This window comes from Dermacentor albipictus, chromosome 10, assembly GCF_038994185.2.
Source record: "Dermacentor albipictus isolate Rhodes 1998 colony chromosome 10, USDA_Dalb.pri_finalv2, whole genome shotgun sequence".
In the NCBI taxonomy this organism is placed as follows: domain Eukaryota; kingdom Metazoa; phylum Arthropoda; class Arachnida; order Ixodida; family Ixodidae; genus Dermacentor; species Dermacentor albipictus.
Window position 1 is genome coordinate 26,547,471 of NC_091830.1, and position 26,247 is coordinate 26,573,717.

At 44.7% G+C, this 26,247-nt stretch overlaps 2 protein-coding genes across 7 annotated transcripts in view; one reads left to right on the forward strand and one right to left on the reverse strand.

Annotated features, from left to right (window-relative positions):
- Positions 1–1,806: 1,806 nt before the first annotated feature.
- On the reverse strand, positions 1,807–3,460 carry ATPsynG (ATP synthase, subunit G). Of its 2 annotated transcripts, none has more exons than XM_070528030.1 (2): positions 3,310–3,460; positions 1,807–2,236 (listed from the first exon to the last, which is right to left on the reverse strand). In XM_070528030.1, the coding sequence occupies exon 2, from the start codon at positions 2,198–2,200 to the stop codon at positions 1,910–1,912; it is 291 nt and encodes a 96-aa protein (XP_070384131.1). In that variant the 5' UTR covers positions 2,201–2,236; positions 3,310–3,460; the 3' UTR covers positions 1,807–1,909. The 2 variants fall into 2 exon arrangements, with proteins under 2 accessions (XP_070384131.1, XP_070384132.1); XM_070528031.1 differs by lacking the exon at positions 3,310–3,460 and adding an exon at positions 3,233–3,254.
- Positions 3,461–3,650: 190 nt separating this feature from the next.
- Positions 3,651–26,247, forward strand: part of LOC139050742 (uncharacterized) — a 30,442-nt gene continuing 7,845 nt past the window's right edge. Inside the window, exons 1-9 of one of the 5 annotated variants that reach the window (XM_070527446.1) lie at positions 3,651–3,728; positions 3,867–4,065; positions 7,544–7,804; positions 9,318–9,482; positions 9,577–9,726; positions 11,284–11,359; positions 11,441–11,524; positions 21,446–22,098; positions 25,842–26,007. In XM_070527446.1, coding sequence (XP_070383547.1) covers positions 3,887–4,065; positions 7,544–7,804; positions 9,318–9,482; positions 9,577–9,726; positions 11,284–11,359; positions 11,441–11,524; positions 21,446–22,098; positions 25,842–26,007 — 1,734 coding nt within the window. In that variant the 5' untranslated portion in view covers positions 3,651–3,728; positions 3,867–3,886. Of the gene's footprint in view, positions 3,729–3,866; positions 4,066–7,543; positions 7,805–9,186; positions 9,483–9,576; positions 9,727–11,283; positions 11,360–11,440; positions 11,525–21,445; positions 22,099–25,841; positions 26,008–26,247 lie in introns of those variants that run through there. The other 4 variants (XM_070527448.1, XM_070527447.1, XM_070527449.1 and 1 more) reach the window with 4 other exon arrangements.

Consider the following 26,247-nt stretch of genomic DNA (forward strand, 5'->3'; position numbering starts at 1 on the left):
TAAATGGAAAATGAGACATCCACCCAAACCTAGCTAAGCACTACAAAGGAAAGCCATATGGGTTCCTCGAAAGAAAACCTTTGTAGTTGAAGAAAAATTCATCCTGGTCTGGGACTTGAACTTGGGACCAGGCCAATTTTTCTTCAACTGCAAAGCTTTGTTTAGAGGAACCTGTATGGTTTTCCTTTGTAGCACTTAGCTAGCTACGTTTGGGTGGATGTCTCATACTCTCTTTATTAAGATTTAGAGAAGAAAAAGAAGTCTGAATGCTCGGAAACATGTACCTGATTAAATCGAGCTGGCTAGGTGACAATGTCACTGCCATGTTTCAAAGGGGATGCCAATAAATCATCATCATCATGCCTCATCACTTGCCTTACGATGCGAGATGTGTGTCGTGTAGCATCTACACGGGCGCCCTTTGCATTGCAGTTGTATATTATTACACCAGGAGGACCTCATGTACTGCTACCTATGCGATTGCTACAAGGTAGACAGTGAAGTCTTGAGGAAGAAATAGAAGATTATGGATGTGTATAAAATTGGTGTATTGAAAAACATGTAAGGTATACCTGATTAAAAAGTCTGGGTGACCATTTTTACCATTTTTCACCATACCATTTCAAACGGAATGCCATTCAATCATCATCATCACTAACATTGTATCGTGCCATTTGCGCCGTGCATCGTTGATATGTACAGACTTTGCAATGCAGTTACCTTATATTCCAACAGGTATTCCGACAGGTAGCAGTTGCATACTGCACGAAGCTGGACCTGTTTAACTCAAGCAGGCTAGGTGGCTATTTGTCACCAGCCCATTTCAAATGGGATGCCAATAAACCATCATTATCATGATGCAACAGCAGCAATATACTGTGCCATGGGTCAAGGGATGTGACATGTATGCCACATAGTCTGGAACCTGTTTACTATTCGGTACATGTTATGGTGCCTCCTTACAAGGTACAAACTGCTGCGGAATAAGTGAATCGTAGAGCTACGCACGCGGCTGCAACCAAGCAACATCGGGCTCAGCAGACTGCTGTGCAGAGAGCAGGACAAGCCGCAGCTTGCCATCAACACCAGGTGGACCGTTCAGATCCTTCCCGTGAAAACAACGCAGATATTTCACCGCGAAGACCCTGTAGTGAGTGGTGCCAAAAATGGCGCTCTTATGGAGCCGCTCCTCCAGCTTATGCTGCCTGTATTGCGCATGACTGTGATTTTTAGAGTGAGCCACATACTGGAATGGGTATGGTACATCTTAAGGGATATATCCCTTAAAATATTGGAAATAATCTAATATGAACTAAGATTCAGGGAGTGCAATGTTTATTTTTCCCATTTGCCTCCATCTCACTCGGCTAGGGCAGCCTCAACAACAATGCACTACCTATCATTTATTTTTCTTCTGACCGCAGTGCACCTATGGTAGTCCAAGGTCAGCGTCTGACAGGCGAGTGGCGACAGGATGGGTAGGATGTGTTAACCACCCCTTTCCCATTTTCTGAAAAATCTGAAAAGGTGCACATGTGTGCAGTGGCTGGCATGTATGGTCCATCGTATTTCACGTAACGGAAAAAGAAATGTGGGTTCAGAAAGTCTTGGGAGAGAGCAAGATCTATTATGCAATGTTCCCTGTTGCCTGCAGCAGAATAATGTTTGGCTCGCATTTCCACGACAGGATTGCATACATATCAGGAACAGTTTCTTATTGCGTTTGAACAGGGTTTCGTGCCCCTTTAATTTGTGACAGTACGACATCACCATGTCACAGACTTGCACACATATTCCAACACAAGGTAGTTGCGAATCGCCTAGTTTACTGGCACATTTATTCCATATAGGGAACAAGTGGAACACCTAGCATAATGTCCGACAGATGAGTGACAATGCCAGGGGGTTCCTAAACCTGGTATCCAACTATACTTCGCTTGCCGATGCACTCGCCAATGTAGAACCAGAAAATAACTTCCATTCCGATCATCGTGTTGACCGTAGCCTCCTTAACAGTCAAGTTCTTCCATGCGCCAGACTTTGCCGAGCTGACAAGCTGACCGAAGCCCCGGAACACCTCGGGAAACTCGCGTGGGGACGGGGGCACCATCTCGACGCGGGCGTACTTCATGAAGGTCTCGAACTTGGGCTTGCCATTCTTGACAAGAGACGCCGTCAGGTTGGCCACGGCCCTTGACATGGCTCCGGATTGGACTTTGGCTTGTGTTCTTTTTCACTGAAAGAGCAAAGAACCAATAGAATGCATGAAAAATCTGCTCCGACGACTTTTTTTTTTTTTTCAGTCTGATCGAAAAGCTTTAACTGCAGCATCTGTTGGTCGGTGGCAAGATGCACACTGACAGCACTGTGTAGTTAAAAGAAAGATGCAATAGTGCAAGCAGAAATACAAACAATATGCACTGATGCGCATAGATTTCTATCATGTTGGCACTGCACGTTTTGTGCGACACTGCAGCACTTATTGTTTGCAAATACTTTGACTAATTGATTGGGGTTTAACACCTCGGAGCAACTGTAGCGCTATTACAAACGCCGCTGTGGAGGGCTTCGCATTGATTTCGAATACGGAAGAGTAGTTTTACGTGCGCCCTGGAACCGGTACAATTGAATCCGCTACCTCGTGCTCAACTGAACGGTGCGAAGCTCGAGGTACAGGGTTTGATTCCAAGTCACGCTATCAAGACACACTGAAGACCTACCGCGACGGCTGTGGAAGTAGCTTAGGCAGCGCGTGAGCAAGCTGAAACTCGCAAATGTATAGAGAACGCTGTAGGCAATGAAACGTTGGCATGCGGACACCGAAAGTGGCCTGCGAAAATAACAAGTATGTCATTTATCACGTGTTGATTCTTCTGATCCGATAGTTTCTTCCGGCCCGACACTTTGTGCGGCTGTTGCATTTTGTTGTATAGGCCCAAGAAACAGTCGAACTAGGCACTAGTCGCCAATTTCAACGCACCACATTTTAGGATACCGGCGTCAAACACGGGGTCGGTGTCACATTCCCTTCCCGTTGAAATTACATTAAATAGAACAGAGCTGGTGTATGCCCACTGAAGCGATCCATAAGCGTGCAATTAAGCTGACCAGCAGCTATAATACGGAAACGAAGCAAAACACTTCGCATTTCGCTGGCGAGCTGCACCTTACACGAGTCAGTCAGAACCACACCGGGGCAAGACACGCCTGGATTTGGTACAGCACTGCTCACCAGAAAAAGTGTTTATGTAGAAGCCTAATAGTTCGAAACCTTCACAAGAATCAAGACGGTACGAGCAGTAATCTTACCAAAAAGTTTGGAAAACTGTCCTCACGTCCTCTACGCAAGGGCAGCAGGAACCGGCGTGAAGCAAGGCACAATCGCGTCTCCTTTCTTTTGTAGCTTAAATGGCGCTGCTAACAGTTTCACCGTAAAATGATGTGTTTAGAAATATTAAGCCACTCTAGTATCTAATATAAATGTTTTTTCATTTTTTAGTTGAATAAAGTTGTACGTAATGATGTTATTTTTGTTTTTACTGATCAAGGCTCTGTTGGTGGCGTAGCAAGCTATCATCATTAGTAGCCAAACGGCAGAACGCGTTTTGGCTAGCATGTCAGCGGAGCCAAAGTCGTATCGGGTTCTTTATTCTGCGGTCGTATGTGTGTACATTCAGCGTATAAACAAACCCGCAATGCTGAAGCTGCTTAGTTGACGCCGATTAAAGGTAAATATCGCAGAATTAACAGGCAGAATGATTGCATGCGGTGTTACTATAGATTCAGAGTTGCCTTGTGCGTATTCATTAAACCGCGTTATCCACTAGATGTTTGCAAGATTCGGTCTCAACTTCGTTTCACTTTAGAGCGCATCCCGATGGTTTGAATGCACGACACCGCTTCGTCGTGTGCGATCTCGGTTGATGCAAGAACGGGCAAAGACTGGACGACTAGTGTTGCTACGTCGTTATTCCTCGCCGTTGGTTTATGCCAGTGTCTTAGAACAAGTATCTCGCGCTGCGAACAGTGTGAAGTATCTGACAACGGTTTATTAAAAAGGCAACGGTATGTACACGCTTTGGCGGCTTCCTTGCAATTAGACTCTAGCTTGGTGTTAGTATTCATGGGAACAAAGCATTTAAGAAATTCAGATTAGCGGACAACAAAGACTTGAAACTCGTTGAGTACTTGCTTCTACGTGCAAGCTGGTAATTTGATTTTGAGAAGCGTACCAAAAACATTATGCCTGAACGAAAGCATTACACCGGAACGTTCGTGTAGTGCGCCTGCTTCTATCCACCGATCCTTAATTTATCTATTTTTCAACCATATAAAGCTATTTGGCTCGTAAAACCTGTGGATTTAATTTAATTTTATATATCAAGCCGTGGAGTTTACATTGCCATTCGCATAACAGCCCTTTTCATTTTCCTTGCTGCGGATTCGATGCCGCTGCCTTAGCAAAATTACCAGGAAGGCATTAAGATATGCGTCGCTTGCATCAGGGACGCACAGACATAATATTGTACTCTCCCCCCCCCCCCCCCAAAAGGAAAGAAGGAAAAGTGCTTTGAGATGATAGGATAAAGCTTCCGAGTAATTTCACAGTGAATTTCTTGCGAAGCATAGAAGTTCATTGCCATCTCTTGTGTATCATTGTTCACAAAAAGGAGAAAAGGATCGCTCACCGTACTTGTTTTTATGGTTTTTTTTTTACTTTTGTTTTTTAGCAGTGGCGGTCAGGGTTGATCGATTTGACCGAGGTGTGAAACTGATCGGTCAAATTTGAGAAATGTGTTCCCATACTCTCGCCACTTCGCCCTCCTCCTCTTTTGTTCTAAGCATGTGGTGTCATTTTATGCCAGTGCAGAAAAAAAAAAAACACTATGTTTCCAACATCTGTTGATGCTGCTCCTTGTTGCATTCGTTTACAGTGTAGCCATAACTTCTGAAGCATGTCCTTAAAATGAGACAGAAAAGTTGCCAAATTTTTGCAAAATTTTTCTTGCAGTGTCACTAAAATTCTCACAACAGCTTTTGGGTAGATTTTAGGTAATGCAGGCATTTTTAAACAATAATATAAGCTAATGTAGCTTAAATCACTTACTGATACATCTCGCGTCTCTCTAAGGTCCGTGTTGCTTAAAAATAAATAGCGAATTAACCGTCGGTGTGTAGAGTGCTTTTACTGTGCTAGTATGCTTGCATAACAATGGCCGATGACAGCTGAAATTTGGCGTTTACCTTCATATTTGGAGGTTACAAATACATTACAAAAAGAAAGCACAAATAATCTTTCTAGCACGCAAACCACATGGCCCATATTTGCATATTTTTTATGTCTTGGCATTCTTCAGAGGAAAGCTACATTCTATGACATGCACTTGGTAGGGTAGCATCATGGCAGTGACAATTAGAATACTTTAATGCAGGTTGAATGCCACACTTCCACCCCTTGATCTGCCTGAAAGCTCTATGCAGTATTGATTTGTCCAAAAGCCATGAGATTTGTGCTATTCAATCCAGCTGCCCGAATATCTATGCCTTTCTACTGTCTATCTGTCTTTTTCACCTGCCGCTTTCGAAATCGAAAACCGAGCGGCAGCTGCCAGACATCGTCCACGAACACCCAACAGTAAACTCAACAACATTGTATGGCTGCCGTAAATTTGATTGTGAAGTCTGAATCAAAAGTGTTGCGTTCTTGCATTTTAACACAGTATCATTGTGTTACATGCGAAATCTTGGCTCCAATGGTTAGTTTTGTGACTTTAAGACATCAAGAAACCGCCAAGGTGGTGGTTGCAACTTGCGCTTTGAAGTGATCACAGCTGAAAGGTGCTCCGATTTGCTTGTTTACAGATTTCATTTAAACCTTGTTAGTAAGGCACATCTGATGCAAAAATACTTTCTTTATGGCTGAAATTTCCTATAAGCAAATATTTTTTATGCATTGGTATCAGTAACAAACATCTTATACTTCGTCATATCTGTGTTCACTATATCGAGGCTCAGCTGTAATGTGCTTGCCAACATCAACATGTAATGAATGTAGGCTTATCATTGGGTGTAATGAAGGTATCTTTGTGTCATATGCAACTTCAGTATTATGGGGTTACACTGCATAGCAATCCTAAACTTGCCCAAGAACGAGTTCATTTGTAATACATGTTCTCAGCCAAAGTGATGAACCATAAAATTTCAAATCTAGAAAAGCGTCGTGTACTGCGTCGGGCCGTGACCGACAACAGTGTGTTTTTTTATTGAAGGTTCAACAGCTGGATTAAATGCTGAATGTGCCACTTGCCTAGGGTTCCACAAATGCTTCATGAAGCCAAATGAAATAGGGGTGTAGTCATCGTTACCCTAGTAAATAGGGTAACGATGACTCTGAGTGTCATGTGAATTCAATAAGATGTCATTGAGTCAAATACAAATTGGGGTGGCAAATTGAGGGCTACTTTTCAAACAGCTCTCGAGTATGATACAAAACCCTTTAAAGAGGTGGGATTTTTGCTCGGAGCTATACTAAGAACTAGAAATGTTCAAATGTTCTTTTGTAACTCTAATGCATAAAGGGAGGATTGGTACCCAAGTTTGACGAATGGGGTGCTGGTAGGGGTTGAAAACCAGACAATAACTGCAGCTGAAAGTGACAACTGCTCCATGCGCTTTCATAAATTTGTGCACAAAGAGATCGTTATTATCTTAGATGAAGTAACCCTTTCCAGTGTCAATCACATGATTTAACTGCCCACAGAAGTATGCCAATTAAATTTTTCAGAACACAACTGCTATAGTTATTTATAAATATCAGGCTTTAGTTGTCCATGTAGACATTGTTGCACGCACCACACAAATGCTGCCATATGTGCAATACCACAAGAGCTTCACTTCTGAAGGGCCTCTCCACATGCACGCACCACCTCATTGTAATCACAAATCCCAGTGAAGAAAATGCATTTGGAATTGTTTGTCTTTGCTGATATTGATTGAGCGTGAAAATGCAGCCCTGTATGAAGTATGTTAAAAACAAACTGGCGTGGGTCTTGTGAAAGCACCTGAAATTAACAGGATTTCAGTTAGTCATGCAATAAAATGTTGGCCGTATATCGTAAGAACACGCTGCAGTGGCTCAGTTGCTGTGCCATTGCACTGTCAAGCATGAGATCAAGAGTTCAGTTCCCAGCCGCTGCGGCTGCATCCTAATGAAGGTTGGAGGCAAAAATGCTCGCGTAATGTGCTTTATGTGTGTGTGAAAGAATCCCAGGTGGTCCAAAATTAAAATAATCTTGAGCCCTTAACTACTGTGTTCTTCATAACCCTCTGTACAGTTTCACGATGTTAAAGCCCCTACGATTATTTTAATATCGTAATAATAAACTTTTTCCAGCTCCACGCTGGTCATTCAGGACTAAAAGGGATAAACAAGGTTTGATCACTGACGCATGCCTTACATTAGGATTCTAAGGAGTGGGAAGTACTGCAGCCTCTGCCGACTGCCTAACTCAGTACCTACAGGTGCCATGAAATCTATCTGCAGGTGTCCCATCACTACTTCCAAGGGAACAGGGCTGTTTGTATATAAAAGGCCGCCCATTGCCATCACAAAGGACAGCACTCGTGTGGCAGAAGCAAGAAAGGTGTGCACGCACTTGGGGAAACATATCCGATCATGCGACTGCGTTCCAGCGATAGCCGGAGCCAGCCACAGCCTCCTGCAGGACACGGTGCTTCAGTTGTTGGTAAAAGAAAAGGCACTGCTACCAGCCGTAGGAGGCCAGTTGCCAAAAATCAGGTGCAGGTGAGGATTCTGTGGCCTTTGATATGGTTTAACTAGTGGCAGTGTTGATATCTGTATAGTGTGATGCTTTTTCTTGCATTCTACTCGAGAAGGCACAATATCTGGAACCACGCTCTTAATATGAATGTTAACATTTTTATTACTAGTTTTCTTTTTACAGCATACGGCTTTCGTTGTATTGGCGCAGATACCATGTCGTCCCTTTCTTGAGATTATTGTTGCTGTTTGCATTTTTTTTTCTTTTATGTTGCCATTGCTTGTCCTTTAAGTGAGCTCCCTGACCTCACTGTGATGCTGCTACTCGTGGTTCATATGGAACATGAGCATATGCCCTTTATACATTCCAAAGTGACAGGCATGCAGTGCAGTGAAACATCTTGTGCATTACTCCTAAATAGTATACTTATATCAGCAAGCGCAAACCAGACACGAAGAGTTTCTCCCAGTTTTCGATGAACCAATGTTTCAAGTCTGCACGAATTGTCAAGCTTGTTGCACTGCGTGTGCAACAGTCAAACCAAGTAAGCCAAAGCACAAGACGCTTCTCTTCAAGGCACATCTGCCATATTGGATTCTATACCAAACCCTTGCCTGCACTCCCTCCCCTTTCTCGAGTTTTGGCTCTTGAAAAGTGCAGTAGGCTCTACCATTAGGCAGTTAGGCTGTGCAGGAAAGCCAACCCCGTAATGTGCAAGGGTAGGCGAGAGTGCCACAAAATGTAAAGGTGGCAATGGCCAAAAATGGTCGAAATTCCATAATGGCAAAGGAATGATATAAACTTGCTCTTGAAAAGTATTGCAAGCTATAAAATGAAGGTGCAGAAAGAAATGCAGAGTACATAACCGTGCATACTACGTGTGATGTCTTCTGTATTTCTTGTGTGTTCTCGTCACTTTGTGCAATGTTTTTGAGGAAAAGGTTCTTTACGGTATGTTTCAGAAGGGCATGCTGTGCATATGCTTCAGGTGTTGCCTAGCAAAGGAGACATGCCTCTTTTGAATATCTGTATAAAAGTTTTCTCTTGGTTTCTGCAGCACAAGTTCTCTTTTTTATGCTTCACCACAAGGCCTTGCACCTAGGGTTCCTGCCAAGGAAAACATAGGGATCTGTTGGGGAGTGCAGGGGGACGTTTGGATAGTTGCCACCTTGCGGCTACAGACTGATAAGTAATGACACATTGTTACTGCCAATTTTTTTCCTATACTAACTTATTCATTTGGAGGCTTTACTAAAGTCTGTGCCCATAGCTGGATGGAGCAGTAGAGCAAGGCCTTGTGGAATTTACTGTAAAACACATTTCCATGTTTTTAATGTCCTTTAATTAGTACCAGCAAACCCTACATTGAGCCTTGTTTCTCTGCTTCATCAAATAATCGATGAAGCTGCACAACTGTAGGGAATCAGCGCAGGAGTTTGCAGCATGCAGCACCACCATAGCAGACATGGCCGGCAACATTTAGTCACGCATACAGATACAGATGGCCACTAACATCAATGACGCCTTGGTGTGTAGTGTTGGAGAGAGGAGAAAGAAACGTCGAGGCCGGCGGTATTGTTGTGTTTTTGACTGCCACAACCAAGAAGGCGTTGACAGCAGCGTGACCTTTTACTCATTCCCTACACGATCGTACGAGACAGAGCGACGACAACGTTGGATACAAGCGGTTCGACGTGTAGAGTGAGTCTGCTGAATTCTTAATCTATCGCTTAAGCACAACAGTGAGTAAACATTGAGGTGAGGCTTGACTATACATGCTTGATTCATACGACAGGCCTGATGGCAGACCTTGGCAACCAAATGCAAACACCAGGATATGCAGCCGGCACTTCTTTGGAAATGCCAAGAGCAACCGCATGAGCCATCCTTCATATGTGCCGACAATTTTTCCTCCTGCATACCACCATTCTGGACCGGCAGAACAGTGAGTTCTTTCATTTTGAAATAAAAAAAAGGAAAGAGCAAGACCACTAGTGAACATCGGGCTTTTGGCTGAATTGCATTGGTCAGACAGTAAGCAATCGGGCAGCATGATGACTGCTCTATCGCTGAGTTGAGCGGAGCTTGTGCAACATGTGCATAACTCTTCAGACCATTAAAAATTTCGTTGGTAATGGCTACTGACTGTGAACAGGTGTCCTGCAAACTAGACACCTCTTTGATGTCTTACTGTACCGCTAGGTAGGACATATTTTTTATGCTGCCAATACACAAGGTACAGTTAAACTCCGTTATACTGAAAAGGGGGTAGAACAAAGAAGTTCAGTTTCACAAGAATTTCATTGCCAAATGAGGCTACACAAACAGGGAATGCCCTGATAAACAAAAGTTTACTGTCAAATTAACATTAGCCAACTTTGGCGAGCCTTGCTCAAGGCCATCCAGAACCGCACTGCCAACAGCAGAAAGTGCACCCTGTGCGATGTGATGTGAAATCCTGCAAAGGTGATCATATCCCTGTAAGTGATAGAGTGAGATTAGAGGCGTCCTCCCTGAAATCTCCGTCTGGTGACACCAATTCCTTGTGCCATGCCTGCTGGGTAGGGCTGAAACCAGCGCTGTTATATCACTACCCGAATTCTTGGCCTATTACTTGTGGTGTCACAGTATGGCACCAGTTCTCAATCATGGCCGGAGGCATGGCGGCCCATGCAGCGGCCACCATCTCAAGTGCCGTAAACAAGCCTGCAGCAAAGGCACATAGGCTTCTTTGTTTTTGCTGTTCACTTTGCGTTCTTTGAACACCACAGGTGAATTTCAAGACGCAATGAACTGCAGAGTATGTATGCACTATGCATGGTTACACTGTTGCATGGTACACAAAACGTCATCACTTCTCGGCACAAGTTGAGGGCAATGCGGCCATGCCATTTGAAATGGGCAATCGAGAAACAACATGGCAGGAAATAGATGGGAGCACTTTTTTTACTTTGTTAACGTTACCCGTGTAGATAGCATGATCACTTACATTCCCGCAAATTTCGCAAATGTGGGATGTGGATGCAGCTTAGTGACACTTTGTTGTCAAGAAATATAAAATGCATTGAAGCCTATGGCCATTAGCAGGGGATACAGAAATATTATGTTGTGGTGAGAATTTTGTTCTCTGTGTCTTTCATTATCGCGACGTTTGGCGCCACTGCAAAACAACTTAGTATTTATTTGGCATTTGCTAGAGGACTGCATAAAGAGTTTTGATACTTCAACATTTTGGTGGGCTGTTGCATTAGGAGCCTTGATGTACACATCAACACCTTGATAGACCACTTCTGCATGAATTGTTCCCTCATTCCGGTCGCTTGTACGCAGCTTGCTTTTTTTTTTTTTCTGGGCTCTCGCTACAGCAGAGGGCATTTGATAGCTTATTGGTTTCACTGTATTCAGCACTATGTATTTACGATATTAGTGTTGCATTGACACAGAGGGATAGTATGTACATTGTTAAAAGCCATAACACAGCTGTGCTCATATCTTGTTTTAGCAGATGGACAGAGCAAGCTGGGGCATGCATGAAGTCGCTTGAAAATAATCGGGCCTCACAGCGAAGTGAAAGAAGGGCAAGTGCACAACAAACTTTCTGTGTTGCATTTTAGTTCAGAAATTACGCAAAACAATTTGACTTTTCCCTTTGTATACAGGACAACAACACTTGCAGCTTGGCTGGCGGCTCCCATCGGCAGCCATTATGGCCTAAACCACCAAACAGAAGTAACTTGGAGGTGGTATGTGCACCTTTTGCTGGAGTTATATGCTTTCTTTCATTTGTACTTTCCAACTCTTGTGACTATTGAACACAAACACGTTGAGGCATTGTACTCTGTTTCATGCATAGCAGGCACCACTGCTGAAGCTACTCATGTAGTGCAGTCGCAGAAGTCTCACCCTGAGCGTTTTGTAGTGCAGTTGTTTTACAGTCCCCGACCGTTTATTCAGACCTCATGGGGACTGCAGAAATGTCCAAATAAACAGGTGCCCGAAAAAGCAGATTAGGAAAAAAAAATGAAATGCTTTACTTCCATGCACTTATTTCAGCTCGGCAGTAGGCTTGAAGCAATCGTGAATGCGCCATTGCATGCTGTTCCGTTTACGCGCAATCCGATAAGCCTGAATCTCGGAGAGGGTCGTACGGTCATTATAGGCGGCTGAAAGCACAGTCTCTGCTTATACACGCTCTGCATGCGACGGCAGTGTAACACAGGGTGCGTCATCTCCCGACTCGGAGTCATCGTTTGGCCGTGCAGCAGAAACCTGACGAATGATCTCGCCGTCGTCGAGTTCTGCGCTTGTCAGTACAGCAGTGTCAGCACCTGTGAAACTGTCAAATGAGATGGTGTCCGGAATCACAATGCAACCACTGTGCAGGTCTCGGCAGAACATTTTCCATGTCAGTAGGGAGCACATAGGAAGGCGACAAATCTTAGGCCTCCCGGCACCCGCTTGCCGGCATTCCCCAGCGCAGTCTGCGCAGGCACTGTCAGCGCCATTAGACACTTGACGCGATGTTTTCGTATGCTACGTTAGATCACCAGAACCTCGACACAGCACACAAACACCACCATGCCGACACCAGTCGCACAAATGAAAAACGTGGCCTACTCGCAGCATCGTGTGCGAAGAAACAAATCAGCTGCTGGATTGTCTTGACATGGCTTACTAAGCTGAAACCAGAACTGCTGTAGAGCCGCTCTATCGAACCATGGAGAAACGATGGTGATGAGCGGGGATTTGCAGTAGCGCCACTTCGTGGGGCAGCAAGGAGGCTCCGTTCAAAACAAAAATGGCGTTCAGCAAGTCAAACCATGCACCAGTCAGAGTCGGTGCATTGTGCTCTCGATCGAGTTGGCTCAAGGAGTGTCCACAAAATCAGACGAGAGGTTGCAAGGTGTCCGCACTTTCGGCAGTTGTTATACATTATGGTCTATGGGAAGAATGGCGGTGTCGCGAAGCAGACCGAGTAATTGAGCATGTTCAAATTTTTGTAGTCCGGAAAATCAGTCGGCAACTGTATATCTGCAGCACTTTCCATGGAATAACTACTGCATATGTTACAACTGCAACTAGTAGTCATGAGGCTACATCAAATTATGTGTTATTTGTGCTGCCCTGTGCACACAATATGCGGCACACTGTGTTTTGGGCATGAGCGGTGCGCTGTGGCAGCTGGTCTCAGAAATGTGTCGCTCTCTGTTCGTTTGGTGGTGACTTGGCTCAGATCTGCGATGCCTTCCAAGTAATATATGCACCATACAGTCAAACGATTTCGCAACGAAGTTCTTGGGGCATCTGAAATCCTTCGTTAAGTAGGTCATTTCGTTGCAGAGATGTTCATATTACAGGCTTTTGACTGTATTTTGCAACATAGATGTATCAGAGTTGATGTTATTGAATTGCTTGGATGCATATACCCATCTCTTCCTTTTGTATAGGATGCACTAGTTCTTGTTCAGAAATACCAGCAGTGTGAGCAGCCTCTCAAGCCTGTGTAATATTGCCTGCTATGTATGAAACGGGAGTGTAGATGCTTCAGTGGAAAAGGCCTGCCGGCGTGAAGAATTGGCAACACAGTGTTCAGCAGAGAACTTGCCATCCCTGCTCCACCATGCTGTGAAACCAGATACTACTAGGGTGCACTTTTTCGGGAGATTTGATACAGTGTCCTTCGCTCCCGGGGCCGTGAGATAACTTTGTGGAGTTAATGACACTGCCTTTATGACTCCTGTCCAAGGCTACCTGCAATGAAATTTACTTTTGCTAAATTAGTTATAGATGGATAGTCTGTTAGAAACAATCTTGGCAAAGCTGCAAGAATGGTAATTGTATAATTTTCTTTTTAGCAGACTTAAACTGTACTAAACAGGCAACTTGTGTGGCTGGTGGTTAGCAGATATCACTGGAGGCATGTGACTACAGTGGAATCTCGATGATACGAATCTCACGGGGTCACGAAAAATATTCGTATCAGCCGAAATTCGTATCATCGAAACAATTAAAACTAGCTAAATCAAAGAGTCAGTGGTGAACTCACTCAGACACACGTACGTAAAAAGGATTTATTTCTTGTAGAAAATTCTCTAATGTCCTCTGCCTCTTATTCTTTGTCAGGTCAATTAGCAGGCTTTGTTCAAATCCATAAAAACGCGCGCACGTGTCGTCGCTGATTTCGTTCGCGCACGCCTCAGAACTTAGCGCGCATGCAGCGTTTCAGCCGCCGGTGGTGGGTCCTTCGCCGTCGCCCACGTCGAACACAAAGAACGCGGCCCGAAGCACAGCAGCCACTCCGTCCAATGGCACGCGGAAAATGAAGAAAAGCACAAAAGCAACACAAGTGCCACCGCTTCAAACTCTTCGCGCCCAGTCGCGGCCTCCGCGCTGTCCGGCGCCGCATCCGCGCCTCCGCACCAAAAGAGAGAGGGACAAATCGCGTAACTGCGCGCTGTTCTCTTTCACTGCCATCGGTGGGGCTCATGCTCGCGGTCGCGTCCATCCGTGTGCTGGAATCGTGCCAACTGTGGTCTCTCCTCCGCGCAGCGGCGCAACCTCCTCCCCTCCTTAGCAACCGGCGCGCCGGTCAGGGGCGCAGCTGCGCATAGCAACCGTGACGTCACACAGTAGCGGTAGAACTGGCGCGCGTGCGTCGGCGGTGGCACCGCCGCTCCTTCGCCAGCCGTTTCGTTGCAGTCGAGTGAGAGGCCCGTGTTGCGCGCTTGCGGTTCGGAGAAGCGCCAGCGGACGCCCGATTCCCCCAACACCAAACGCCAGAAGAACAAGGAGCGAATGCGCATGCCACGAATGAACATGTCACCAGATGCGAAAGCAAATAAGGGAGGCAGAAAAGAAACGCCAACAGCGACTGATTAGATCGCCGGGTACCAAAGGCAGGGAAGCAGAACGAAAGCGGCAGCAGCGACAGGCGATATCGCCGAACACCAAAGCGAATGAATTGGAGCGCAGACGGCAGCAGCGTCTGGCTTTCGCCAAGCACACTTTCAAATTTCCAATGTCTTCGGTAATTTTCGTATCAACCGACGCGGGTCGAAAATTGATTCGTAACAACCATTCTCTAACACGTTGCGAAGTAATGGGGCTCGGCCGGGACCACAGAAAAATTCGTATCATCCAGAAATTCGTATCAGCCGTGATCGTATCATCGAGATTCCACTGTAGTAATACTTAAAATGGAATCGAATACAAATCAAATACTTTTTGAACAGTTTTCAAGTAATAGGACTTTATCAATGCAGGGCTCGAGTTCCACAATATTTTACTTGAAACATTCTAAAAATTCAACAAGACTATCAGAATGCTGCGCATTGAAATAAAGCCTTATACAACACTGACTCTAGTATTAAAGTTGATTTTGTCACCATGTCATGAACAAAGTTCAGAAGTTAAAATACACAAAATAATTAACAGATTGCTGCTTCACGAACATAGCAGAGTACCACCAAGTGTGTCGACAACAAACAGCTCTGTCATATTATGTGATAAACCACACCCCTAACTGATGATATTGTCACGTGGTAGTGATGCATAAAGAACACAGTAGCAATACTTTGAAAGACGAAACTAACTTTTATGGGGTGCACCTGTGCCCACAAAAACAGGCTACACTTAAAGAACGGCGAACACAGTCGGCGATGATCAAAATCTGATCAGCAGGTCAAGCGCGTCGGCTTTTATACATCAGTCGTCAAATGTTCCAGACTAATCACTGGGACCCGTATGTCTTCCACAAAGTTCTACACCATTCACGACACACGATGAAAGCAGATAACACAAGGTTCGGTAAAAACAGAGAGTGGATAGAACCATCAATAGCTTTCAAGAAACTTCCAAAACATGCAGGCACGTCCTGCACCGTGCGCTAACATTTGTTAGGTGGTGAAACATGGTCGCCCGACAGAGATATACATGTACACATGTAAATATATCATACACATAGCACATGGGAAACGGTGTCGCATAAGCATTGTGCAAGAACATCATCCCGATATCTCTACTGCACCTACAGTAACATAAAAGCTTTGGCTGGGCATTACGTTTGAGTAGTCAAAGGACAGAAACAAGAAAGATGAACTCCTCATTGTTTTAGCGTTTCCTTTTTCAATTGCTCACATGTTGGTGCTGTCTATTTGAAAACATTTCTGTATATATTCAGTGTTCCGATTAATAGATATTCGATTCGAGCACTGAATCAAATTGATGTACTACATACGACTTGTAAAAAAATTTTTAGTGTTCTCAAGGTTCTCAAGGTTTTCTCAAGGATTGCATTTCACCTGCTAACAACTTAATGTTGTCGCTCAGCACAAGACGCACCTGCAATATTTTCAACTTACTTGAAGGTTATTTTTATTCTATCGGTTGTGTATGTTCTCACTGCACCTTTCGTAATCAGATTGTATGTGCGACATGAATTGTGTAGCAGATTCTGGAAGGCTTGTGGGCACCAGCGAATACCTTGAAACTTTCAACGACTCATGTATAAAAGCCGACGTGCTTGGCCCGCACATCATATTTTCGACGATTGCAGACTTCACTCAGCGCTATCGTTGTGCTTGAGCGTTACTTGCTTTGCTGGGCACAAGTTCGCCCAATGAAGAGTTGAATTTGTAACTCAGTTTTTACACTGCGTCCTTCATTGTCACTACAACATGGCAATATGATGTAAGTGCCAGCACGTAGTCGCAAAAATTTTTTAGCATGCCAAGAGCTCCACCTTATTTTATAGGTTAAAAGTAAAGTTAACAGGGTATAAGCCACATATACAGGTTATATGGCAGGTTTCTATGGTGTTCACAGCACACGCATACTTTGGACATACTAAAGAAATGACGAACAGAAAAAAGGGGAATGTGCGCTTACTTTGAACTCTCACTCTGTTTCTGTCTGTTATTTCTTTGTATGTGTGTGCTATGAATATCATTGAAATGAATCATTACCATCTTGCCAAAACTTCGACTTGCACACAACGTGGGGGGCACGTCCAGACATTTATAAAGTGGACTACCCAGACTGCATACTCATCGTTGATGGCACTATAATGCGAAGAGAAACACCGTCAGAGATGGTAGAGCAGCATGCCTTCTACTTCACTTACAAAGCTGGATCCGTGCTAAAATCTTTAGTTGTGGTTGCCCTTACATCTTACAAATGCGTGAAGCAGGGCAGGGTACAGGACACAAAAGGAGAAAAACAAATGGACAAGATAGTCGCGGCAATGGTTGTCTGTTTTGCCTCCGTGTGACCTGAGTGACGCTGTTCATTCGCCTAGCCCACACAACCTGGGTTACAGTGTACTAGAATATAAAGGTAGTGTGCTCACTGCGCACCATCGGCAATGGGGAGAGGTGAAGCCACGTGTGTCAACTTGGACACGGAGCTATACATTGAAACCAATGGTACCCCGTGTGGTGTGCCACAGTGAAAACGCATTATTCCTACACACGCAGAGAAGAGACGCCGCGAACATTCACAGCAACCTCCGTAGCGTCGAAGCGCAAGCAGAATGGGTGCGAACGCGGTCGCGGATACTACATTCACCTGGATGGTACGCCGCCGCCCTTCTTTGCACGTATAGCGAAATGCGCTTTCCCTAGGGCACACCGGGCATCGCACTGTCTATTTCAATGTATAGCTTTGTTTCCAAGTTGACATCGGTGGCTTCACGTTCCCGGCGCCGCTGAGCCCACTACCCTTATATTCGAGTACACCATGCCCGGATCTACACAATTGATCAGTGTACCAAATTTGATATAAAGCCATGTTTGTTCAAATTTTGGCTATATATTTACTGACAATACTCTTCATGCCAACTAGCCACTTCAGGCAGGGTTAAAAAAAACTATGGCATTTCAGAGAACAGCATCATGACATAGCAAAAAAGATACAGAAGAATAAAATAAATGAACACGGGATGAGCTGACGACTCTGGTTTCTGATATGGAACATGGAATTAGTTAGTCTTTTTTATGGTGTTATTATTGTCCTACAATGTTTCCGTCAAATCCCTTTTGTTTTTTTCAAAATTGTAATTATTACTTACTGTTTAATATTGTGAAGAATGTTAAGCCAGTGCAACTTCCAGTAAGCATACACATATACAAGTTTTGGCATACACTGGTTGCGTGTATATGGTTAGTATTGACGTGTACTTGTTTATCTTTTCCCGATGACTGTTTTTCACTGGCTAATAAATGTTAAGCGATATTGCTCGGCACCGGACATGCCTGCATGTGTCAGAACATTCTTGATTCTTGTAACCGATTCTATCTCTTGTCTGTGTTGTCGCCGAACCTTTTGTAATCAGATTGCATGACGCAAATAGTGTTGTTCATTCTAGGACTTGTGCACACACCAGCGATTACACTGAACCTTCCGCTAGTCAAGTATAAATAGCCGACGCGTCTGGCCCGCAGACCAGAGTTCACCGATCGTCGACTGTGCTCACAACTGCTATTGCGCTTTGAGTGCCACTTGGTTTTTCTGGGCACAGGATCGCCCAATAAAGAGTTGCTTATTAAATTACTTTAGATCAGTGCCTACGCCTGCTCTCCCATCAAAAGACGGCATTGTGAGCATGTTGACGTCGACTTTTGTGCAATTAAAAAAAAAGGAAAGCATGTTTCCAAAAGGGTTTTCACGTTCGCAATACTGAGAATCACTACTGCATCAACCCTCTTCATCGTACAAGAAACGATTTGGTCTACCTCCCAGTCGGTTCTCCATGGACATGCTTTTAAAAGCGTCTGGTTTGGAAGACTGCCAACCCCATGCTTGAGGGTGATCAGTTGACGATGGTGCTTTCGACTTGCCGATAGAGATGACGACAACTGTACTCTGTTTAATACACAGCAAGCAATGCTATGTAGCCTAGAGACGCTTTTCTCGCTGCTTGCATTCGTGACCAAAGCATGGTGCATCACACATGAAGGATGTAGGTATGTGTTACATAAATCGACAGAAATTTAAGTCTCATACTTTTAACATTGCAAAGTATGGCGTAGTTATTACTTGCAAGGTGTCACAGATCTAAACCTGCCGTATTCACTTGAATGTAACGTGCACTTTTTTCCCGATAAAATGGGTCCGAAAATTGCATGCGCGTTAGAATCGAGTATGACCCTTAATCTGTGTTACCATATCGCCAACGGCATTTCAAAATGGCCACCTCGTACACGCTTCGAGCCTAGCTTTCATAGCTTCCTCCATGTGCTGTTGTACATATGCTTAGGTTGGTCCACCGTCTGTCTTCCCGTTTTTTGCATTTGCTCTATCCGTAGAAATGCTAACTGCAAAAACACGCCGAGTGTTCATCACGATGCCGCAATTAAAAGGAAAGTGATCATGTGTGCCTCTGGAGATAGACGGAAATTGAGTCACATCACGGGCATTCAGTGTTCCCGAAAGTTGCATGTGAGACTGGCGCAAGCAGGAGAGACATTCTACTCTGGCAGCTACTGCATAGGCACGGCAGTGCGGCCCCTATGTTAAAGGCGATCTGCGATATGGAGACAGTCTACACATCTAGGTGCACCACACCGGGTTCTCGTCGCTTAGTTCATGTTGAAACGAGAGGCCGCACAAGGATCAATTAGCTCGCTTCTGCTACCGCACCACCTCACTCCAGCATTCTCATGAAAAGTTTCCGCGGTCATTGAGTGAAATGTGTTCATGTTTGCTTGTGTTAATTTAGTTAGGAAGCGAATGTTGAAAAGTTTATAGCCGCGAAAACTACTATCCGTACTTTTCATATAGCTGCCCACTAATTTGTTTATTGCAATTGATGCTTTGCCTTTCGGGCGAAGCTGCGACTTTTTTTATTAATCGCAACTTTAGTGCATTGAGAGTCAATCTTTGTTTTTCCAAATGAGAGAAAGTTCTATTTCTGAATGAAATAATGAGGTGCACGCTACTGTTAAGGACTTTCCTTTGATTAGGTCATGGCAAACGGGTACACATTACAATCGAGGGTGCGTCAGGATCGAGTAAATAGGGTATTTACCACCAAATTTACTGAATGACACTCTGCTGCAACCACAGCACAACACTTGTGCTCGCGACCAAAACAGTACGTCGCATAGTGAAATCACAGTGCCACACATGTATTATGTGGTTAGCATAACTTTATGTCCACAGGTTGTATATGTAATATGTGAAGTAGTTATCCCGTAAGAAGTGTTGCAGATAAAAAGAAAGCTGCACTGCAAAACATGCATAGTGAGACCTCTATGATGGCGATACTTGCATTTTCTAGAGTGATGACTTCTAAGTATGAGATGGAGTACTATGTACATGTCTGCGACTGCTACAACTACGGCCGGCCTTGCATATGCAGCCTTTAAGTATTTGCTGCAAAATCAAAAATACGATCAATATGTAGTGTGAAAGCAGACAATTTTTATTGAGTACAGGCATACCAAAGCTATAGCTAGTCACACACAAGTCAAGCAACGCCCCAAATTATTTACTGTTTGTACAGCCATCTTAAGGCTTTCCTGCTACGCGTAAACTTCAAAAGTACTTGCGAATCACCCAACGTAGCATTCCAGGAACTCCTCAACAGCATAAGCATAGTTTGCAGAGGGCAACCTTTAGCTTTCCTCAAGTGCATCAGCAGGGAAATACTCCTTGGGCCTATTCACCTTTCCAAAACTGTAGTGCAATGCCATGGATGCCATTGCTGCAACCATGGAGGTTGCGTGCAGTTCGTCAGGCTCACTGCGGCTATCTGCAAAAAATACTTGCGAGTACTCACAATGCAAGAATATCTCTCCCTTCATATCCTCGGCACCGCTGTCCTTGAACATAAGGACATACAGTCATTGTATTCTACCAATACTAACGTGTGGGGCAAGAACTTGGAGGGTAACAAGAAAGCTTGAGAAGTTAAGGACCACTCAATGAGTGAGGGAACTAAAAATGAGAAACATAACATTTAGGGACAGAAAGGCAGTGATGTAGATTTGGTAGCAAACTGTGGTAGCTGACATTCTAGTTGACATTAAGAGGGAAAAAATGGAGTTGAGCAAAGCCATGTAATGAGTAATGCAGATAAGCGGAGGTCTGTTAGAGTTATGGAATGGGTGCCAAGAGAAGGGAAGTTCAGTTGCAGACAGCGGAGAACTGGGCAGTGTGATGAAATGAGGAAATTGGCAGGTATAATATGGGATCATCTGGCACAAGGTAGGGCTAACTGGAGATTGCTGGGAGAGGGCTTCATCATTGAGGGTACATAAATAGGTTGATGATGCGGATGATATCCTCGGAAAACGATTGATGAACCAAACTAGCACATGTGCACACCATTAATACTCTACTGGGAAGCACCCATGCAGTGCATGTGTTTTTGCTGCTAAAAGTTGTGGCGCCATCACTCCTGATGGCACTAGTAGTTTGTTTTTGGAGCCCCATCTGTCCAGCACTGGTTCTCTATAGTACACCAAGCATCACGATGTACCAAGTGTTCTAGTTTACTCTATTTTTGGTGCTGGTTCTCTGTAGTATATCAACTGTCGCAATCTGCCAAGTGTTATAGTTTACTCTATATTTCATGTCTTAATTTCTGCTGGTAGTGCACGTTTTCACTATCTTTAAAGGGACTTCATATGGCAGGTGATGACTGTTGTGTTGATCGCTCGCAGGTACCCAGCACGGAAGAGCACAGTACAAACATCAGCATCATGACCAGCTCGTCAACGCCTGATAATAGTGTGAATGCTGAGGCGACCCTTGGCTCTGAAAGTTCAGCATTAAGTCTGGTACAGGTACATCTGCTTCAGCCCCCTGATGTTGAACAAGTTTTTCAGAATACATCGTCCATCACTGAGCGTAAAAAAAAGCACCGGATCCCTTCGGTAACAAGTGATCTGCCATCAACATCTGCAGTCAGTCCTACAGCACAGTTTGCCTCAGTAAACTTGACTGCCAAGCCTCTCCAACAACCTCTCCCATTTGCCAAGAAAGTAGATATACTTGCCGACGTACGTGCAGGAAAGCTCAGCAAGGCTGAAATTGTGTACAAGTACCACATACGTTGGGCTGTCTTATACGAAGTCATAAAGGCTGCGAGTGAAATAGACGCCGCACTAAAGTGCCATGGCTTGACGCCTGAAAAACGTGACTCACATCTGGTGTCGGAAGCTCATGGCTTCAAGGGCAAGCTCAATACTACCAAGGCACAGGAGAGCCCAGAGAGAATGTCGGCAACTCCTGGGGCATTCTTCGTGTCAGAAGACTTGTACTTCAACCCTCCAAAGAAGCACAGTAGGCAACCGGGTTCGAGACCTAAGAAATAGTAAGTTGACCTTATGACGGATTTCTATGCCAAGCAAGGCACTATAAGAAGCTGTGCTCAAGTGCTCAGGTCCGCTTGCCTTGCCTTTTCTTTGATGCATATGTCATCTTTTTGAGAGGAACTTTTCAAGGAGTACTGACACAAGATGTCTATCTCAAACATGTTCTGGGCTTCGCACCAGATTCGCTAGCCACCAAGTGCATGCATTGTCTGATTAGGTGCTATGTAAAGGCTGGTTGTGAGAAAATTAGGTATACAGATAAACCTCAATATAACAAACATCAATATAACAAAACTCTCGATATAACGAAGTATTTAGCCTTTCATAACCTCTTGTTCATGGAACACCATATATTTAGAACCTCAATATTACAAAGTGTGTGTGCCATTTCCAGTATAACGAAATTTCACTGCCACCGCGAAGGAGTGCCGAGACAATAAATTGAAACTTCCGCAGAAGTAGATGGTCAAGTGATTGAACTACAAGTGGCTTTTTGGAAACACACCTCTCAAGTCGCGCCCGGCGCCCCAAGAGTTACCGCCGAAGTGGAGCTGCATCATGTTCCACATAAAGTCCAAGTGTGATAAGATCCTATCGCGCCATGCTCACTGTGTGCTTTAGGTGCGAGTGAAAGTGTGTGAGGACGGGAGAAGAAAGGTGGGGGCTTCACGAGTGCCGCCTTTCTGCGCGAGCAAAGGGGAAAGATCATGGTTATATTGCGCTCAGTTTTACACAGACGATATTAAGTGAAGGATGGGACTTGGACGGACGTAGCGCAAACTACCAACTGTTTAATACTGTTGAAGAACGTGCTTATATACAAGGAGATATAACGCAGGGGCGGGGGGGAAATATAAAAAGATTTGACAAGGTGACGACATGTGATCATAATTCGGGTCAGGCATACATCGTTCACTTGCACCCGTTCGCCCTGGCAAACTCGACCTCAGCTTCGAACCTCAGCATCGAGGTTTGAAGCTGAGGTTCGAACCTCAGCTTCGATAAGCACGATGGACGGAGTGCTTACGCACATCTCTTTTTCTTTAGCTATCACAAGCGCCTCCCATATTTCTCGCTCTGTTTTTGTTTTTGATGTGCCAATGACTGTGGTGCTTTCTAGTAGCGGAGAGCATTTGCATTGTTTGCAATGTGCAGCCAAGTTGCTAGGTGCTCTCAGAAGCTGGCACAGGTGTTTGTGCTCCCGTAACCTATCATTTAGACAACATCCAGTTTGCCCGATGTATACTTTCCCGCAATCTAGTCGGATTTGGTAAACAACTGAAGCCTGTTTTTAGCGGAGTACCGGACACGTTCGGCGCTACGACAGAATGCTCGCAACGCACGCTGCTTCGATAGCTCTCGGTCGACGGCCAAGCGGCTAGCAGAGAGGTCTCGCGTGCGAGGGGGCGTGCTCCAAAACAACCAGAAGTGAACGATGTGACGTCGCATCGTGACGCTGAACCAGTGAAGGCGGAGCTTAGCCCCTCTCGCTCGGCGAGCGAGTTGAGGAGGAAAAGCATAGCTAGGGAGGAGGGTAACTTCTAATCGCTTGCAGCTCCATTAATACGTAACGCTTCACTTAAATTGTGGTGCGAATGTACTACTTAAGCTGTACCCTAGGCGCCTACAAAATTTGTCCGAACCGTTTCAGGGGCCCTTTAAGGTAGGGGGTGAGGGAAGTGAGATTTATTGGACAAAATACTTTTTACAAAACTTACTAAAGGTAAATCTTTCACTAGTCATCTGTGGGGGCTGCAAACAATGTGATTCACCCAGCATGGGAATGATAGGAACTAGTAGTACAGTCGAACCCACTTATAACAACATTCAAGTGCCATGAAAATTTCATTGTTATAACTGATAATTGTTATAACCAGGTTGCGCGAAAAGAAACGAAAATAGGGGGATGGCAGAGCTGTTGTGAGAAAACTATAATAGCGGTGAAACCAGTGCCCCTCCCCACCACCTTCCTCCATCTAGCTGCTGATTGTGTTCACTCGTTTTAACTGCTTCCTGGGCGCTTCGATTGCATGTATCAAGCCATGGCTGTCAGCGTTAAAGAATGGCACTGCTATAACAACTGCAAAGAAGGGTCACCGGTGGCAAGTGATATGCGAGCTCCGCTGAGGCATCGCTTTGGTATGCCCAAAAGAGGCCTTTTAAAAAATGCGAGAAGGTTGCTGTGGCAGCCCGTCAGCTTGAGAAATCCAGCAGAAATGCTGAGGTGAGATCACCACAAGCACCTCGCCGTGCACTTCCCACTGGCTTGCACGAGAAAACCCTATGTCCGTCAGCCTTGCATGCTTTATGCGAACCTTGCCGACATCCTTCTCCAAGGCATCGAGGTGCTCCATGTAGTGCAGTGGAAGGTTCCTCACGAAAACGAACCACCGGAGAGACTGAATCGTTTGCCGGGCCTCCTGTGAGGACAATGTTAAGGCAGCCTGCCCTACCGGGTCATCGCTGCCGTTGTCACCGTCGCTATCCAATGCAAGCATGTTCACAACGATCACCATATCGGTTAGTTTCCAAATCTATAGTCATGTGCCTCCTTTTCACTAGCAACGGCGTGCATTGCCAATGATAAGTGGGTGAATCAGCCATCTTCCGTTTCGGTGGCGAGTCAAACGAGGCCGAGAAACCACGTGGCCAGGAACGATTTCGATGCAACCAACAAAGATGAGGGCGAGCGATTAAGCTGTTCGCAGAACTGTAGAATGAGAAGCCAGCGAGCAATCTGGGAGCAGCACAGTTTGCGCAGCCCATTTGTGTTCGAAGGGGTGGAAGGGCGACGAGCGAGGCGTGAGGAGAAGGCTGGAAAGGGAGCATGTGGTGGCTGTTGGTGAAGTGGGCCATCATTCAGCGGCTCGAATTTCTCATTTACTTTGTTTTATTTTCAAGGATTTCACATTTCACTACCTTTCGGGACGGAAACCCAGTAGCCAGACTTCGTTATAACCGATAATGCGGCATCAGGGCATTGTAGTAAGCGAGTTATTTCACAAAGGGAAACACAAAAGTTGATGGTGCAGCAGCTTCTCATTGTTATAACCGATATATTGTTAAAACCGGTATCATTGTAAGCGGGTTCGACTGTATGTGGATTTGCCTTAACCTCGTCTTTCTTGCTTCAAGTGACTTTGTGACTATGCAGGTTTATCGTATTCAACAAAATACTGGTGCATTATTAATGCAACAATTCGCACTGACTAAGCAATAGGAATTCTTGCAGAATCTTGTTTCCTTTGTGTGTTTAGAAAAATATGATCACTTGGAAATTTAGACTGATAGGAGCAGGCAGAGCATAACGAATACAACCACAAGAAATGTCTGAAGCCACAAACTTGGAGATTGAACAAATCCACATACTAGTCATCATTCCCGTAGTAGCCGAGCAACTGCAGTGCTGGAGTTCTGCCTAGTATAATTTTTTTAAGAAACTGTGCTTCAGACAAGAGGTCATGGAAATCGACTCTCTTTCTTCCCAGGCAAAAGGCTGTAGGCTGTAGGCTGTGCTGTAGGCTCTCGCCCACACATTTCGTGCTTTTGTCGATTCGTACGTGAAAAACTGGGCAGTACCTTGTCTTTGTATCAGTGGTGCTTTGAATGTTGTGGTCAGGCTGTTCATATCAGATACCATAAAAATATGACTGTACACATTGGAAGCTTTGTTGTCTTGCACTTAGGGTTATGTTTTTAACTAGTTGGCAACTTCACAGTACTTTGCGTCTTGGTTTTTCAGCCTTCTGCCTTTAGATGTCCCGAGTGCATCCCCAACAAGTGCAGAGACGATTGTTGATAACCTCGATGTTGCAAGTCCAACAGCCACCACGATTAAGGTGGGAAAAGCTGGGTGCAGTAAGAGAAAGAAGAGAGCGAAGCCCGTAGCAAGAACTATGCATACTGTGGTAAGGACTTTCCAGCTGTAGCTGCTGTTGTGCATTCTTTCAGCTCTTGCTGTGTCAATGGACTGTGTGCAGAAAGTGCCACAAAAGCTAGCTACCTCACACATCAGCACTTGCTTGGATTACCTGCAAGGAGTTTATCTAAATGTTTCTTTAATCTTTTAAGGATGGATAACGAGCTCAGTTCATCAAGGAAAAAAAAAAGACGAATGATGAGTGCAGCTTGTCAAGCACATTTTTGTT